The sequence below is a fragment of the Bicyclus anynana genome, chromosome 8 (assembly GCF_947172395.1).
Source record: "Bicyclus anynana chromosome 8, ilBicAnyn1.1, whole genome shotgun sequence".
Taxonomy (NCBI): Eukaryota; Metazoa; Arthropoda; class Insecta; order Lepidoptera; family Nymphalidae; genus Bicyclus; species Bicyclus anynana.
Window position 1 is genome coordinate 13,371,433 of NC_069090.1, and position 19,943 is coordinate 13,391,375.

The window sequence follows — 19,943 nt, forward strand, 5'->3', positions numbered from 1 at the left end:
TTCTTGGCTTTTTAATTAATACAAAAGCCTGAAACATTTTCATAAGAAACTTCTGCAAAGTAACTTTGCTTCTATTCAAATCTCAATTTTATTAAACGTGCATAACCAAAAGAGCGCACTATAAAAACTTATTGAGTAGGATGATACTTGGTACACTACGAAGACCAAAAAACACCTAAAACATGACGAACCGAACCATTGTTTTGAACACACGGCTTCTTTGCTTTAATTATGCCTTCAAGTCACAAACATCAGAAGTTGGTTGTGTTTTTGTCCGCCATTGTCTCACCCCGCCAGTCGTTGTTGACATAATGGCGGATGTTTCGACTTGGCTTAATAGCGGACATTGAGATGTTATCTTTTCGCAAATTCATTTCAAATCCGACTTTTAGTAATGACCTTTAAATTTGTCTTTGTTTCGTCGTGATCATTTCGCATATAATTTACTCTCTCGGGTCTTCAGATAGAAAGGTGTGTTGATTTGATTTATTTCTTGAAAGGACATTACAGAAATGGATTTTCGATTCTTAGAGGACGTGTTTGTCTGATGTCTCATAGGACGATGTGGTTGCTTGCTTTTTGTCTTCTCCTTTATTTTTTTGTCATTGTTTGTAAATCTTATTAAATATTACTAGTATAACCTCATCGACTAAACGTAAAGCATTTGCAACAATAGCCCAGCAAGCCCTAAATCTCTCAGATCTGAGACCAGGCCCTAAATATTATGGGATGCTTTCCTTTAATTGAAGTTTGCGATCATCCGAAAACACATCCGGTTCTGTGAAATGTTATTAAGTTGACTGTAGTTAACCTCAATGTATCTACTTGTTGATCCTTCATCCATTTCCTCCGCTGTCTCCCAAGTACAAGTATGACCCCAGGTGAGGCCGCTGCGGTCCCATTATGTAGCCTTTGGAACACACACAATTAAAAAAAAAAACTAGAACAAGTTTTCCGTATATCTTGCTTTCTAGAATCAACCTAGGAAAACCAGAGATCTTTTTTGCAAAGTCCTTCGTATTGTCTGTCATTAGTGTGCATTTGCAGTTAGCTCTTTTAAAAAAAGAATATTCCCAATTATTCAATGGAGAGAAGTGCAACATCATCATGTTATGGTATATGATTAGGTCCTACATTAACAAGCGGCGGAAAGTGGACTAGCTCCAGCATAAAAAGCGTAAGAACGGAGATAAAGAACCGATCGGCGCAATAAGGCCGCAGCCACCGTGCGGTTATTGCATCCCATTAGCGGGAACTGGAGCGCGCTGACATTACTCTCCGTGCGATCCGCTGCCGTTATGTGTGCTCGCTGCTTAAGCGCCGATCATAGAGGAATTAGAAAATGGAGATGCATCGCAATCATTCACGAACAAAATTGTCTGTCGTTTTTTGAGGGGGGCGAGGTGAACTCACACATCGAAAATATTTAACACCATTAAAAATTTTCTATGCCCATACACAACTATAAATTTGACTCGCCATGCACACACGCGTATTTTTTATACAGACTAACAAACGCATTGCTTAGACTATCCACAGATTAAATACATAGAATATTCGATTATTGATCGATGTTTCGCTGTTTCGTCAAAAGAATCGATTCTTTTTATAAATTGTTTTTTTTATAAATTTTGAATTTATACCGGATTTAATTGTATTTGCAGTACCCACACAAAATACACACATGATTTCAACTTTTCAGGAGCTAGGTGACATACATACGTACAGCCAAACTATACACATTATATAAACAACAATAAAATTGTGACACAGCAAGCAAATTGCAATGAATCGATTACGTAATTATGTTATGACTAGTATATCAATGTGCGTGTTGCCAGTGATGACCTATGGTTCCGAGACTTGGTCGCTAACTATGGCCCTCATAAGAAGGCTTAGAGTCACACAGCGGGCGATGGAACGAGCTATGTTAGGAGTATCTCTGCGTGATCGAATCAGAAATGAGGAAATCCGCAGAAGAACCAAAGTCACCGACATAGCTCAACGAGTTGCGAAGCTGAAGTGGCAATGGGCGGGGCACATAGTTCGAATGGACGTTGGGGTCCCAAAGTGCTGGAATGGCGACCCCGCACTAGTAAGCGCAGTGTTGGCCGACCCCCAACCAGGTGGACTGACGACATCAAGCGAGTCGCAGGGATTCGCTGGATGCAGGTGGCTCAGTATCGTGATGTTTGGAAGTCCCTACAAAAGGCCTATGTCCTGCAGTGGACGTCCATCGGCTGATATGATGATGATGATGATGATAATATATCAACAGTTCAGTATAATAATAGCTTACGCATAGATATTAGTTGATTACAATCAATCATAATATTTACAGTGAACAATATTAAGTGGCGCTAGGCTAATTATACCGTGTTTAATGTTTATATTTAGAACTGTTTATTTATGTTTACAATATTAAACATAATGAATTTCTGCAGCTGTTTACAGAATCGGTAAGAGGACTAGATATTACATACTTATATCCATACTAAAGAGGTAAAGTTTAGTAAAGAGGTAAACTTTACCTCTGGATCTAGTGAACCGATTTTGATTTTTTTTTTACCACTAAAAAGTCACTTTATTTGTGCGTGTAGGCTATATTTAATCCCCGTATTCGCGCGGAAACGGGTTCTGTACGGGTCTAGTTGATGTTATAAAGCGGTTATAACGTTTTCTAAATGTATTGTCCTTGCCTTATTCTTTGACTGTGTTTTTCAAATTATTTCTATAAAGCTGAGTGTCTGGTGACATTATTTCTCACATAATCTCTGGAACTGCAGTCGGGCCGTTAAACATACTTTTGTATATTATGGCAAAATTCTGTGACATTTTACGTTTACTTTAAACAGGGACATGCGTGGGGAAACTTTGTATGAAAGCCTGTTTAAAAATCGAAAGATGAAACTTTTCTACGCGTAGAAGTCGCTGGTCTCTACTATTATATTATACTGGCAAGAATATTTATAATACTCGACTGAAACGTGTCGCACTTAATGATGTTGCATTTTGTAAATGCAGAGCGTACCGTTATGCACCTACAACAGATCGAAGATAATAAGAAACTGATAAGCTTGTCGGATATACAGCGTGTTTTACTTCACTACTAGCAGACGCCGCGTGGTTTCACCCGCGTTGAACTCGTTCCCGTAGGAATACGGGGATAAAATATAGCCTATATCATTTCGGGGATAGTGTAGCTTCCCAATAATGTAAGAATTTTCCATATCTTTTTAGTAGTTCCACAGCCTATTCAAAACAAACAAACAATCAAATCTTTCCTCTTTATAATATTAGTATAGAAGACAGTACAGGGTGATCTTTTTTACTTCATGGAACAGCCAAGATGGTCCACCCTGATCTTAAAAGGAAATTCTTCACCTGTCACATTGCATCTCTTTACAAGTCAAACTCGTTAAGGAGACGTCAGAGAAATATCTTTTTATTTCAAATGAAAAGTATTAATATTTTCAGATAGGCTTTTCCAGTATTATTTACGATATAAATAATACGTTATTAAGAACCTTTATAGAAAAATCAGCTGTTGTTAAAACATCGCATCCAAATGGGAGATTTGTGTCCTTTTTAAGTCGATGAAAAATTTTGTACTTTTAGAATTTTTCGAGTTTTGAGCTCTTTTGGAATTTAGGACATAAGAGGAGAGGAAGGCCAAAGAAGAGATGGTTGGATTGTGTGAAAGAGGACATGTGTGTAAAAGGAGTGGATGATGAGTTGACGAGTAACAGAGACGAATGGAAAAAATCGACATATTTTTCCGACCCCACTTAAGTGGGATAAGGGTAAGGAGATGATGATGATGATGAGCACTGTTGGAATTTCTGTAATCTTACTGCTAATGTGACTGGCCTATCAGAAATGCTACCCATTATTTTTTAAACACGATCAAAATTCGCCTCTCCTTCCACGAAAATAATAAGCTATTAGGGAGATCGATGTCAGGACCTCTCGGTCTTGCGTCCGACGCAACTTCTGAGTTATTGAGGCTTGTTGATAATAATTTATTAAGCAAACGGTAATAAAATGAACTCGTGTAGCCGCAGATGGGCTCTATTAGCGTAATATACGGCCGCTCTAATAGCAATAATAAACAATCATCTCGGTGTCGGCTTGCCGGTCAGGTGCTATTATGCTCCTGACGCTAAGTAGGCGAACTAGGCCAACTATCTATTGAGAGGCCGTTCACATAACATCGATTTGACTTTGACACGACGTTTTATTCTTTTTTTTATTCGATTACAATTTTTTTTTATTAACTAAATCAATGCACAGTCAGAAATGGTCGTGTATGCAAATTAAATCAAGATTTAATCAAGTTCATCTAAACTTTAAAATTAAAATAGGTATATTTAAAAATTTGCACTTTACCTTCTACTAGATATACATATTTAAATGTCCTATATTATTGTAGAAAGATAGTTAGCGTTTGATTCTGATGTATTCCGAGTAAAAGACAGTTTTTTTCTATAGTAGATAATAAATAATTAATTAAAACATTATAACCTTCTAGATATTTTTTACTTTTCTATTTATATGCTGTGTCTTCGTAGAAATCTGTTATTTTTAAAAGCGAACAGTGGTATTTTACCTACACAATACCTGGACTATCTACGCAAGATCTTTCAATCACGTTTCTTAAGAATATTATTTTGTGAAAGTGAGGCCTGTTTTATTGTTGCAATTTACCGATAGATTACTGAAAATGGCCATAAATCAAAGCTTTATGTGATCGTTAGCCGCGTCCATAGTAATCACCAGACCAGACCATAATTAAAATGATTGACAATAAATAGCTTCAATTATTCTGCTTCTACAAATATAACGAAAAGACTTCGTTTTTTAATTATTACTTTATGGTGAAACTTTCTTAGTTTTGGTAAGGTAATAATAAGTTATTAGATTAGTATATTCTTGACATAATTTGTTGGTAAACAATGCATATGATCATAGGGTTTCTGGATATTCTATAGTAAATATATTTTAATTTTTACTCTGTGATCAATTTTAATTGTAATGGTATGTGCCGGTCCATAAAGGTTAAGTTATGCGAAAAGCGTTTCTCATATGCGCGCGATAGTTTCATAGCCACTATGACTATAGAATAATTGGTCAGAAGCCTCTCGCATACATCATTCTAACTTAGTATATTACTTAGTCGATGCGACGTCATGTAAACGCGGCCTCGGCCAACAATAGAGATGCGAGCTACTGTGGAAATAGAGTGGGTCACTATCGTTAATGTTTACATTGCGCGTGACAACAGTAAAAGTAAAAAGTCAACGAGCCTCATCTAGGCATCAACGTTTAACCGTGACGATAACGCTGTATAGCTATCGCCGACGCTCCTGACGCGTGCGCGTCACACTGAATATCGCGCGTTCTCTAGCTGTAACAGTTGTAACTGGCGATTTTTATCTTTCGGTTGTATATTTTTATCTCTCGGTTGTTCTACTCTACATCTGAAAAAAAAGCATCATCATCATATTAGACGATGGACGCCCACTGCAGGACATAGGCCTTTTGTAGGGACTTAAAACATTACGATCCTGAGCCGCCTGCATCCAGCGAATCCCTGCGACTCGCTTGATGTCGTCAGACCTCCTGTGGGGTGTGGGGTCGACCAACACTGCGTTTTCTAGTGCGGGGTCTCCATTCCAGCACCAAAAAAATCACGCGTACGGAATTGCGCCTGCTAGTTTATGGAAACATTTATACCTACTACATGATGTACCTACTTTTTAGAGGAAAAAAGAGGTATAGACCCCGGCAATTAAGTTGAACGAAAATGGCGGTCATCTGCGTGGGTACAATTATGAAACAAAGTGTTAAACACATCCTCGGTTGTTGCCCATGTATATAAAATATTATGTGAAATAATTGAAAATTTTGTTTGCGATTGTACTCGTAATGTCGTCTAGGTGTTGCTATGGTTACCTACTCGTCCGTACGTCGCTAACTTCCGAAATGTATTACCACTACCTATACCTTATAGAGAGCCGTAATAGCTTAGTGGATATGACTTGTGACTTCGATTCTAAGAGCGTAGGTTCGAATCCGGTCCGGGGCATGCATGCATGCAGCTCCAACTTTTCAGTTATGTGATTTTTAAGAAATTAAATATTTTAAATATCTCAAACGTTGAAGGAAAACATCGTGAGGAAACCTGCATACCTGAGAATTTTCGCAATGTAAACGAAATTCTCCGCGTGTCTGAAGTCTGCCAACCCATGCACATTAGGCCAGCGTGGTGGACTATTGGCCTAACCCCTCTCATTCTGAGAGGAGACTCGTGCTCGACAATGAGCCAAATGGGTTGCTAATGATGATGATGAACTATATCTTTCCATCAACGTCAAAAGCTTTTATAAATGTAAACTATACGGCATCTATTTTACGTATGCTGCACCTCTAGTAAATAGTAATGTGTGTAATAAGTAACTCATTTAAGTAGCTTATTTTTCTCAGTGTAAAGACCGTCACCATAGAACATAGAACAATCAAAGGCAAGGTTGAAGAAATGTAAGGCATTACGTTATCTTCACAATATGGACCTAATTTCGAATAGAAAGTCATTTGTAATCATGGCTATATTGTGCTTATCATAATAGAATGCGGCCGTGGTCACGTAGAATAGAACAACGAAATGTAATCATTACTCGCTGTTGGCTATTACGCCGTGTACACACTAAGTCTTAATAGTTCCATTGTTGACAAGCCGGATTCAACACCGACGGCCATGGGTTCGATACCCGTAACACAATTTGTACCAATTAAAGGGGGAATAAAATATGGGTAATATCTAAAAGATATGGTTAATTTAATTTTTTTTTATGGTAGGCCAATGTAACCTACGATGTGGTATGGCTTATAGGTATACAATGTGTATTTTCAATTGGTTTTTATAACCGGTGTAATTAAAATATCCAGCGTTGTATTTTCTATGAGAATGTTATATTCGGCTTTGTTTTATGGGAAATTGGAGAATTTCACGGAATTTGGCGCCTTGTCTTATGTACAGTCGAATTTTTGACATGGCCTCAGTTCCATTGCAGCAATACTTCCTACCGCCTTTTTAAATCAATTTATAAAACTACTGAATAGCTAGATGTATTCTGTGCCTTGACTACAATCTCAGCTGATGGTAAGTGAAGATGCAATCTAAGATGGAAGCGGTCTAACTTGTTATGAGGAGGATGAAAAATGTTTCAAATTTTGTTGTAAATTTGTTGTGTAAAAACCCTTTCAGTAGGATGCACCATGCTTTGCTGAAAGTGAGCCAAAATGCCACCCTTGCAACGTATCACCAAACGTAGAATGCACCATTCTTTTACTTGACCTGTACTAGTATACAACATGGTGCCGACTACAAGCGTAATAGTGTCTGGTTTGCTACGTTGGTATTTTACGTAAGCCGCTCCAGGATGTTTTTCTCAGTGTATTATTGATGTTAAGCTTTGAGAGTCTGTATTGTCACCCATCCGAAACCGAAAAACAGTGTATTTGTTTAGTATGATATGTAAACATAGCGGTGATACATGCTTACCCCATAAAGAACGCTATACCAATAAATAAAATTGAAATTTTGGAAAAACCTCCAACTGTCATGAAATTATTAATTACACTCTCGATCAAGTCATCAATATTATCTTTCAGTGTACTTTCATTTAAGACCGCACTCGAGTATATTTGCAGACATTCGGTTGTTCTTCCCCACTTTCAACCCCTACAACTTTTAAACGGCTCAACCGATTTTCATCAAACATGTCTAAGAACACTCGCCCGTAAGTCACCTTTAATAGAAAAAAAATCGGTTGTCTGTAAAGTCGTTTTACTGACAATAGTAGAACGTGACAATGTCATAAGAAAAGACTGATAGATTTTTCAAAAGAAGATGTTCGTTTTCGTCTAAAACAGTGTTTTAAATTACTTTATTTCTTGTAAAAAAAGTTCGCAGCCCTAGAGCGAGGGAACGACGCATGACGTCATCTTTTTTCGAATGTGCAGTCGGCTCCATCGAATTATAAGACGTTGTCACGTCAAAAACTAAATTGAAATCGCTTCATCCGTTCGGGAGCTAAGGTACCACAGACAGACTGACAGACAGACACGTCAAACTTATAACACGCCTATTTTTGTGTCGGGAGTTAAAAATAGCTCTAATTGTTATGAAGTTGGAGCTAATTGACAATACATAGTCGTGATTTTATTTAACGTAGGTATGTAGTATGAGACATTAATGATTTTCTAATGTGTCGTGTTTGATTGTTCTAGATCATGTTCCGCGGCGGCGTGGTGGGCGAACTGGACGCTCGCCGCGACGCCGCGCTGGCCCGCGTACTGGTACGCTTGCAGGCGAGGGCGCGCGGGCTGCTCGCGCGGCGTCGCGCGCAGCGTCTGCGCACGCAACACACTGCTGCCAGGTGCGTGATTTCATAACCTTTGAAAGATTTTTTAATGGGGATGATGACTAGGTTTGAATATATTAATTTTTATAATACATTCGGATAAATAAAATCAATGTTAACTAATTTATACATAAAAAGCAAAGATTAACTGGATATTTGTAAAATAAATAAGATTATAAAATTTTAAAATCTATTAAAACTCTTTTATCGTAATTAGATGAAAATTCATACAGTTTCAGTTTCTTTACATTAAATGTGATATTTTTCAATAAACGAGTAATTTTGTTTGAACGCCCATACAAATGTAACGATCATTACATTACCTACGACGTCATTAGTTCGTGCCATTTTGTATGGGCGTTTTTCAGGGGTCCGCGGCAGCGTCGCAAATCTGACCCTTTAAATCCTTGTAGCTCCGAAAGTAATGATCGCAGATACCCTGTTACTTTTACAAAGTTGCTTTACTATTAGCATACTCTTAATTTATATACAATTTAAAAAACAGTCACCATCCCTAATCATTTTGCTAGCCACCCGCACCATCCGATAAACCCACATGCCTGCAGCGCTAACGGCTTGACATTCTATAAAACTGATCGTGTGTTGGTCGCGATGTGCATGGTTGGTGGGTGGCTAGCCTTGTATACGTATATGTATGAGGTACGTGTGGTATTTCTGATAGACTAAGCTTATATTCATGATGTTTGGTATGCGTGATTGAATAAGTTTTTATACATATACCTAGAGGTACAGTTTGACTTTTAATAAAACACAATAATCGATAACTGAACAACACTTCGCAGGATAGGTATTATTTATTGATGATCATTGATCTGCAATTATCAATCTACATATATGCTCTAGTTAAATAAACTCGAGAAAAGTCCGTGAAAAGACGATGATGTTTTAATTCCATATAAATCTTAGCTTACGTTCACGTAGTCCAAATAGTCTCAAACTCCTATTCATGGCAAAAACGGTGCTCAGTGAGCCTTTTTATAAAAAGCTCTAAAACAGTCTATCAGGAGTACTCGTATATCCAAGAGCGATGGCCCACGAGTGCGTTGGCCATCGCTCTTAGATATACGAGTTAGATATACATCGCAATGCAGGTGTGGCATGCGTTGATCCTTAGCGACGACGCAACGCAACGCACTAATGGGGCATCGCCTCAGACCAATTATAGAAGGACCTGTATCGCACTCATAGTCACGAACACAAAATTGTCTATCATTTTTTCCAGTGTCTGTGTGTATTTATACATTATATAAGTATATTTATATGTAGTATGTAAATGTATATGAATATTATAATATCAACTATCTTAGTACCCTTAACACAAGCTACTCTGTATGCTTACTTTGGGGCTAGATAGTGATGTGTACTGTTTAAGTATATTTATTTATTTTATTTTTGTTCGTACAGTTGCTGGTAAAATAACAGACACACTCTCCTTAAAAGATATGAGTTTTTTGATATGAGTAATTACAACTGTATAACATCGATTCTATAGAGACAGTTTTTATAATCGCATTAGATCGTTGATCATCTACGTCTAGCGAGGCAGGTCCTATACAATAGTTGGTCTGAGGGCATCGCTCTAAGAGAAGTGTTGGTGACGCAGGTGCGTGCAGCGAAACGTGCGCGCGTTTTTGGCGGTGCGCGACTGGCCGTGGTGGCGGCTGCTGGTGCGCGTCACGCCACTGCTGGCCGTCCACCGCACGGAGCATCGGCTCAAGCAGGCTCAGGTACATACACTTTCAGTTGCCACTCTTTTTTTTTTTTTTTTTATTCTTACAAGTTAGCCCTTGACTACAATCTCACCTAACGGCGGGCTAACTTGTTAGAAGGAGGATGAAAATCCACACCATAAGAAAACCCCAAAAGAATGATTTTTTTATTCTCTACAAGTCAGCCCTTGACTACAATCTCACCTGGATTAAATCCACACTGTTTTCGGGTTCTACACGACATCTTACCGGAACGCTTAATAGCTGGGCGGTACGTCTTCGGTAGTGTGGTAACTAGCCACGGCGGAAACCTCCCACCAGCCAGACATGGACCAATTAGAAAAATCTCGCCGCGCATACTGCGCTACGGATTTTAACTTAAAACCTTCATAGAACCTTGTCTAGAAGGGGCGAATGTGGCGCGAACTCAATACCCGCGTTGGCGAATTACTAGAAGCCATCTATCCAATACATTGCATCCTCGCGAAATTAAGAGCGCGCAGCACGTCGGTACGATACGGATAAAATTCGAAGCGCAAGCGAGACGCCGAATTATGACTTTCACGTGAGTGAAAAGCACGGAGCGATTGACGCGCGACGCAAATTTTATGACGTGAGCACCAAAACCATTTTTACCTAATTGCAAGTAAATTAAACAACATAACGAAAAACAAAATGGCCATGTTCAAGATATGTACCTAATTTTCTATACAAAACAAACATTTAAGAAAATAAGTTTGCTTTTCCTGAGATTGATTAAAAGCAAAATGTGAGCAAAACATGTATTTTTCAAAAAAATAAACTATCGAGAAAAGTTTTACAAATTGTGTATTTTGTATAGTCATAGCGAAGCTAACACTTTGAAATATCATTTACCCAAATATCAGGCTCCTATCTTTTCCAGAATCTGAGATCCAGAACCATTTGTAACCACCAAATTACATATTGCACACTCTTAATAAACGCGCGTAACAGATGCACGCGCGTTACACGCTCCTTACGTGCAATACGATTCGTCCCCACTTGATAAGAGAGTTCCGCTTATGTGTTGTACTGTACTGTGATCATTAATGGATGTGCCGTAGAAATGAAGTCATTTTCATTCACATCTGACAGTCATATTTACACAATTTCACTCAAATCATTATCATTCAAAACTAGCGTGGGATTAGCCGGATGGGGTGCCTGGGTCTGTAACGAATCATTTAATAAAGCTGATAATGATAGTTCCAGACACATGCAACTATCTAATTTAGGTACACCTGGTAAACTTACAACATTATATGACTGAGGCTTCGGCCGTGGCTAGTTACCACCCTACCGATAAAGACGTACCGCCAAACGATTTAGCGTTCCGGAACGATGTCGTGTAAAAACCGAAAGCAGTGTGGATTTAATCCCTCTCCTAACAAGTTAGTCCGCTTTCATCTTAGATAGCATCATCACTTGCCATCAGGTGAGATTGTAGTCAAGGGCTGACTTGCAGAGAATAAAAAAAAAGCATTCTTTTGGGGTTTTCTTATGGTAGGTATGTAAAAAACATCTGGAACAATCCCAGTACATGCAAAATACACGTCTTACAAAGTAAAGCAGCCTTGCATGTGTTCAACATTAACCTGAATTGTTCTTAAAATATTAAGTGTCAACGTAAATGGAGTTATAACACCTTACCACCTCGCCGCCCACACAAGTTCCCAATAACACTGGTAATTACGCTTGCACTTTCTCCGCGGGTTTTTTCGTTGGTGTGGAGCGAGTGTGCGCGACTCGCAGACGGAATGTCGTTGCCGTGGATTACACCAGTGAGTACCGTAGATTGCACCAGTAAGTATCGACGCGGTGTTATGTACTTATGTAATGCACGTAACGTTAATAGCAGATATATCACAATTTAAGGCGCAAGTAACCTGTTTATGTATTGGAACTGTAGTGTCCAAAGTATTCTTCGTACGGCTGCTGGTTTGCTGGTAAAATAACAGACACTTAAAATGTATAGTAAGTTATCTTTAAAAGATAAGAGTTTTTTGTCGATCTATAAAGAGGAATATTCTACGTGCAAGTTTTTTCTTATATCACCAAGGGATTAGGCAGTGTTGTCGATGAAAGTTCTCGACACGACTTATTTCCTATACTTCCAACAGTTATTGTCTTAATATTTCAATCAATTCTCACATAAATCAGTCCTATCTAACCTACTTGGTGAAAACCGTATGAAGTTTACCTCGATAATTTTTGAGTTTATTGCCAACAGACGAGAGAGATGTACGCGGGGAGGACTTTTTTATAATAATATGTAGAGATGCAATCAAAGTCTGATTGGTATCACAATTTTTTAGCAGACTCAGAAGTTATAACAAAAAATGTAGAACAAAGGTTCGTTTCACAACATTTGTCAGGACAACTTAAGAAACAAATAAAACTGTAACCAAAATAATACCCTAGAATGGCAGAGAATGACCTTGAGTGAAGTCACGCACTTGTGAACGTTGTGTGTAGGGTTAAAGGCGCCTTTGACAGATATCTAACACTCCCCTTTTCCACTGAAGTCACTCTCCCCGCCTATCCCAAGTAACCCATAAGGAATTACACAACAAGCACACTGAAGCCGTCCGTACCGCAAGTCGTTGCAACGCGGCGATAACAAAATTTTAACTAACTATAGAATAATTGTGGATCTAGACAAAACAAATGACGCAGATAGAGGTACAGACATTACTCGTAATCTGGAACAGGACGTTACTTTGCAATCTCCCAAGAATGTAACCATAATACATATTATAATAACATACTTAATAGTTTATTTCTACTTCAATTAGAGATATAAACATGAAGTTATATCGAAAGTTCGCCATCTTGCGTCCGTTAAATCGATGTATCGGAATAAGAATCGATAATTCCGCCCAACCGCATAGGTTATCGGTCGACCGAGATTCGTTCATCTGCTAGGTACTAGTAGGTACGTACATATACGTGTACACTTCCTGCTTCTGCTGGAGAATTTAAAGCGGGGTCATTGAACCGAGATCAAAGTGCATAATCAACGTGATCATGTTCGTGTAATAGGAAGAGTGATTCGATCGTTGCCTCGTAACGAGTCATTGTTGTGAGCTGTTACAGCTTTTTTACAGGAAATTGCTTTTGCCTTCAGGAAATTGGTAAGAGATGGAAAACTTCGACAACACACGATGAGATGTGTATTTTTTTATGTTGGAAATCCAGTACCTTAGCCATTGAATAACCTAGAAAAACGAAAGACCATTAACTGCTAAAGTTAGTTTGACGTTGGACTCAGAGTTAACTCCTTAAAGAAAAAAATCATGAAGTACGGCTAATATGTTTTCTAAAAAGAAAGACCTAGACATAACCAATATGATGAAATAGCTGTGCCCTGCGGTTCCACTCGCAATATAGGTATGTCGCGCATATAACCCAAGTTTCTAATAAGTATATATTTTTTAATTCAAACCAATAGCTCAAGAGATTAGTATAGATTAATTTTATTAATTTTTTTCACATCTGTTGCTCGAAAAATTCTGTCAGATTACCATTTTGATGAAGTATAGCTTGAAATAGCAATTAGAATTTCTTTTTGTTTATAAAGAAATAGTAGATTGTTGACAAGGTGCTAAAAATTTTAGGCTGAGTTTTAAACAATTATACGAAATTTTAAACTTCACTAGTATGTGACGGTCGATGCCGTCGTATAGTAACCCAATTTCGATGTAATCTTGAACTCATTTCCAGTTGAATCAATCTCTTAAACGCCGATAGAACGGCTAGTCGTGCCCAACACGTGCAATTTATTATATTGAACATGTTAACTTCAGACCTCACACCAGCTAATCAACGCAACTGGTTTATTATAGACAGTTTATCTAACTAACATCTTAATGCGGTGTTTCTGACTCCGATCGAGACAGTCAAGTGGCCCTACATGTAAAATAATAAATTACGAAGTAGGTTTACGTCTGAATAGATATTTCGTTTTAGTACGAGATCCGGCGTAAGAAATATATGCCCTCATCTGTTATTTATTTGGGATATGAGAGAAATAATAGGAAATTGACAATTGCAAATAGGTTGCCTAAATAAATTGCGGCCAAACACATTTGACATACAAAATCGAGGAAAACACTACTCACTCTTAATACAGTCTTTCCCGACTAGTTGGAGGGAAATGGAAATCATGGTCATAATTAAAAAATATGGCAAATATTCTTTAAAAAAACAAACTTTAAATTTCGAAGCCTCAATAGCTAGCTTTAGTGGTAAAGGGGTCGGATTAAAAAGATGACTATTATCGTACCCGCAGTATTTTTATTTTATCACTTGACATCAAGAAAGAAAGTGATAGATAAGAGAATAAGAGAGGAGAGTGAGGTTACTCTAAATCAGTTTGGGTTTATGCCAGGACGGGGTACAACTGATGCCATTTTCGCTTTGCGTCAACTGTGTGAGAAATACAGGAATGCACAAAAGAATCTCCACATGGTGATTGTTGACTGAAGCGTATGACAGAGTACCCCGTGAGGTTGTATGGTGGGCTATGAACGTGAAGAAAATATTCGGTCCGCTTTTTCATAACGATGGCAATGTGGACCGATACGTAAAAAGTAGAATGAATGCGGGATGGATGAAATGGCGACAGGTCTCAGGTGTACTATGTGACCCGCGAATGCCTCTTAGACTTAAGGGTAAAATATACAAAACGGTTGTAAGACCTGTCGTGCTGTATGGTTCAGAATGTTGGGCGGTGAAAGGGACGGATAGTAAACGAATGCATGTGAACGAAATGCGTATGTTGAGATGGATGTGTGGTGTGACAAGAATAGATAAAATAAGGAATGAGTATATAAGAGGAAGTCTGAAGGTGGCGCCAGTGACAGAAAAATTGAGGAGTAGAAGGTAAGCTTGGTATGGACATGTTATGCGTAGAGAGGAAAGTCATATTACTAGAAAAATGTTGAATGTGCAAGTGAAAGGTCATAAGAGGAGAGGAAGGCCAAAGAAGAGATGGTTGGATTGTGTGAAAGAGGACATGTGTGTAAAAGGAGTGGATTATGAGTTGACGAGTAATACAGTTGAATGGAAAAGATTGACATATTTTTCCGACCCCACTTAAGTGGGATAAGGGTAAGGAGATGATGATGACTTGACATCAAGTGAGTTGCATGATCTTTTATCCGTAAGATTTGTTTTTACCTTCAAAAACGTATGTAGACGGCTAAACTAAAACTGACAGAGACATTATAGGTCTGTATTAACCTTAACCACATCCTGCCGATTTAGCAACCGTAGGACGCTTTAACTGCAATCTCCCCACTTGTTTCCTGTTGGCGTAATCTTGTGAGACCATTCCGATCTATACGTACTCATAAAGAGAACGATTTAAGCGTCGTGCACACCTTATTAGGGTTACGTACCGCGAAAGAAAAAACGGAACCTTTATAAAATCACCTTGTCGTCCTTGTCCGTCTGTCTGTTTGTAAATTTGTTTATTTCGTGAACGCGTGGAGGTATCAAGTTGAAATTTAAACCGTAGGTAGGTAGCTATGAAATTGTAAAAAAAAATTAATCATTTTTTTACGTGAAAAAAATATTATACGGTTGTTTATTCAGAATTCGTATCTACTTGTAAACTCATAGAACACTTCCAACCTCATAGGTTGACCTGGAACTATTAAATTTGGCAAATAACAGACCTCCACTTTTTAATTACAAATGTATATTATTTTTTTCTTGTATGTATTTGAGGTCTATGAAACTCTGCAAAAACTGCGCAATCTTGAACTATTTTACTTACTGAACCCTCGGCGGATGATTCCGACTCGAACTTGTCCGGTTTTTATTTTATTTTTATAGTAATAGTTGGAATTGGAGTATGGAATGAGCACGGCTTACCAACCGACCATAGGAAATTAATAAATAAATATTTAGACATAATAACACAAGTATTTCTACTCTTAGATTACTGTTTTTTTCCGAATGAGTAAAGTGAAAGACAAATCCGACACTAATATTGATGTTTGTCCAATTAATCGGATAAGCAGGCCCTGCCGCGGGCGTAAGCCTGTCCGTGACATAATCGCCTATCATTTGTCACTCTGTCATATACAATTTGCATATTAGGTTACTTCATGTATTGATAAGTAGGGCAATCAAACTTGAAAATGTTATCAACAACCTGTAATAACATGTACTACATCTGAGTGTCCTAATGGTTTAGCTATATTAAAAATGAGGGTTCCGTTTTAGTTCTTACGTATGTTCGGAACCCTAAAAAGTATATAGGTAACTAAGATTTTTAGAATTAGTTTTGCTAATTTATGGATTGCTTCTTTCTTTTCATTATGCAATGACTGTTAGTCTTGTATTTGAAGGCAATAAAAGGATTATTAATAGGTTTTATTTTATGAACACTAGCAGGCAACCGCGACTGCGCTTTCTAATTTTAAAGAACCACCAAATCTTATATTTATAAATTTAAGTGCCATTTTTCGTTGTGATTTTATAACTCGAGGGCGGTCTTATCTATTTAAACCAAATGTTTAGGCTTTGTTCAGACTATTTAGTAGATGTTTTATGTGAAATTTGCACAAAATCGGTCAAGCGGTTCTTCATTTATCACATTTTTTTGTAACAAATTAATTCAGGGGTAGGGTAGGGTCACCCATATTCGGCTCACTGATGAGCTCGAGTCTCTCTCAGAATGAGAGAGGTTAGGCCAATAGTCCACCACCCTTGCCCAATGCGGATTGGCAGACTTCACACACTCAGAGAATTAAGAAAATTATCTGGTATGCAGATTTCCTCACGATGTTTATCCTTCACCGTTTTGAGACACGTGATATTTAATTTCTTAAAATGTACACAACTGGAAAGTTGGAGGTGCACACCCGGACCGGATTGGAACCCACACCCTCCGGAATCAGAGGCAGAGGTCATATCCACTGGGCTATCACGGCTCTACACTAATAGCACAGTTAAATGAGTCTTCAAATGGAACGCGCTTGCTTAGAATGCCTATTCTCACTTGTTTTAAATATATCCAAGTTGTGAGAATAAGGAAGGGTATTCCGAATCCCAAACCATGGGAAAATAAAATTTTGCATAGCTATACGATGCTCGCTCGAATTATACAATAAATAGTACCTACATCGTGCGACTAGGATCGCGTTTCCGCATGATTGAGCAATACGTAACGGAATGCTTTTACGAAGACATCGGATATTTTCTATATTTCCATGAATTAAATGAATATGTGTATGTGACGCATTAAACAGCGTCTTTATTCCATAGTCTAATTTCGCATATTCACTTTATTTGGACATATCACACGAAGAAATGACACTTGCATAGAGCGACTTGTGGTGCAAGAAAAGGTGGAGGGCACAAGAGCTCTTGGCAGGTCACCAATGCGGTGGACTGGCCAAGTGAAAACCGTGCAGTAAAACCTTCGAAAGTTGAGCTGTTGAAATTTACTTCAATGAAAGTAAATTGTCTACTATAACAATACTTCATTAAGAGCGCGCAGCGCGTCGGTACGATATGGATAAAATTCGAAGCGCAAACAAGACGCCGAATTATGGCTTTCACGTAACTGAAAAGCACGGACCGATTGACGCGCGACGCAAATTTTATGACATGAGCGCCAAAACCTACTTTTTACCTAATTACAAGTAAATTAAACAACATAACGAAAAACAAAATGGCCATGTTCAAGATATATACCTAATTTTCTATACAAAACAAAGATTTAGGAAAATAAGTTTGCTTTTCTAGAGATTGAAAGCAAAATGTGAGCAAAACATGTATTTTTCAAAAAAATAAACTATCGAGAAAAGTTTTACAAATTGTGTATTTTGTATAGTCATAACGAAGCTAACACTTTGAAATATAATTTACCCAAATATCAGGCTCCTAACTTTTCCAGAATCTGAGATCCAGAACCATTTGTAACCACCAAATTACATATTGCACACTCTTAAAATGCTTTCCGGAACATTTCAAACATACGTTCTAACGTTAGAACTTTATTTAAAATATATAAATGCGTTTTTATAAGGAAATAGTGATAACAATTTGTAATAAAAATTAACATTTTATTAAGTAATAAATTACTAAACATGCACGAACCCAATGCAAAGGTCATCATCACCCTATCTTGAAAGTGATAACCACATGTCGGCGTTAAAGAGATAGACAAAAAGTCGAAGTTCATCAAAAGTGTCGTAAAACATTTGGATGGAAACGATAAATCTATCCGCGCGGGGGAGATGGTATTGAGTGAAATTCGTCAATTAATAAAAATAGGTTAAAATTAATGTCTCATGTTAAAACATATTATGGACTAAAAGCGACAGCCTGTGTGGTCAGATCTTCCATCATTTTATCTTGTTTATTTCTTTATTATAAAAAAAAACTCGAAGTTTTTCAGCCTATGCTTTTTAGATAAAGATAAGCGCTAAACTATTTAAATTTAGCGCTTATCTTTGTCAGAGTGCCTAGTAGGAGTTTTCAATGATTTCATGCTGTGACGATCGCGTAAACGTAATCGTGAATTTCTAAGGAATTGAAAGAGCGCTACTTACTGCACAGCTATTTCAATTCCTTTGAAACTCGCGTTTACGTTTACGCGATCGTCACAGTATGAAAACATTGAAACTGCCACTAGGCACTCCGATCTGTGCTCCTAGAATACAGTAGATCACTATTGAGTTTGGGACCGGGTAGGCTTTGCAAAGTTTTGAAGACACACTCAATTGTCTTTAAAACGTATTTTTTCCATAAATCGTATAATTATAAACAAATCTAAGTACCTAATATTAAAATTTCAAAATATTTTTTTAAAGTTATTGCATTTTTTTATTTAAAAATTACCTCTAGCAGAAAACCCCGCGTTACACCCACGTAGTGCTCTTTCCCGTGATAATACAGGGATTAAATATAGCCTATTTACTCATTGGAGATGTTACCATTCTAATGGTGAAGGAATTTTTAAAATCTGTCGTGTTGTTTTTGTGTTAATCGTAACAAACAAACGAACAAATTTTACTTTATAATATTAGTTTAGATGTCTTTATAATATACGTTTAGAAATGTGTATGCAATGTATTGATTGGTCTAATTAGTCTCGCGACCTAGTATGTTACATAATTACCCGCCACAATTTCACCTCAACAGAGATACGAAATTAATTCGAACGATCACCGATTCGATACACCGCAAGTATAATTACGAGCTTAGAGCGAAATTTAATTGGGTGTTAACTTTAGCAAATATTAAACAAACTTTCGATATAATATAAACTATCTCCGAGTATAAGTAATATTATGAAAAGGTAAAGCTTGTGAGGGGATAAAGAGAACCATATGTTGAGATACTCTGCTGAGGTCATTGAGCATGGTACCGAGGTCATCCAGAGTCTCTGCCGTGACAACCAATCACATCGTCAGCAAATCGCAGTTGAGTGATGTAAAATATAACATGAGTAGGTACCTAACACAAAGATAAGGTGTACCTATCGCTCGTGTACCGCTCCACCCAGTTATTGTTAAGGACTCGGCGCTCGAAATTGTTGACTAGTATATACCTAGGACACACAGTCCAGTTAGGTAGGTCCAATTTTGAGAAGGAGGTAAACCGCCGAATCCAACTCGGTTGGGCAGTGTTCGGGACACTTCGCGACATCTATTCGTCCGAAATTCCTCAGTGCCTGGAGACGAAAGTCTTCGAACAGTGCGTGTGAGCTAAGGATCCGAGACCTGGTCGCTAACCTGTGGCCCTT

At 37.8% G+C, this 19,943-nt stretch overlaps 1 protein-coding gene across 5 annotated transcripts in view; it reads left to right on the forward strand.

The window, feature by feature from the left end:
• The window catches only part of LOC112046056 (unconventional myosin-XVIIIa), a 258,774-nt gene that overhangs the window by 194,527 nt on the left and 44,304 nt on the right, over nucleotides 1-19,943 (forward strand). For all 5 annotated transcript variants that reach the window (XM_052883058.1, XM_052883057.1, XM_052883059.1 and 2 more), the window contains 2 exons: nucleotides 8,293-8,441; nucleotides 10,051-10,174. In XM_052883058.1, the coding sequence (XP_052739018.1) occupies nucleotides 8,293-8,441; nucleotides 10,051-10,174 (273 nt within the window). The remainder of the gene's footprint in view (nucleotides 1-8,292; nucleotides 8,442-10,050; nucleotides 10,175-19,943) is intronic.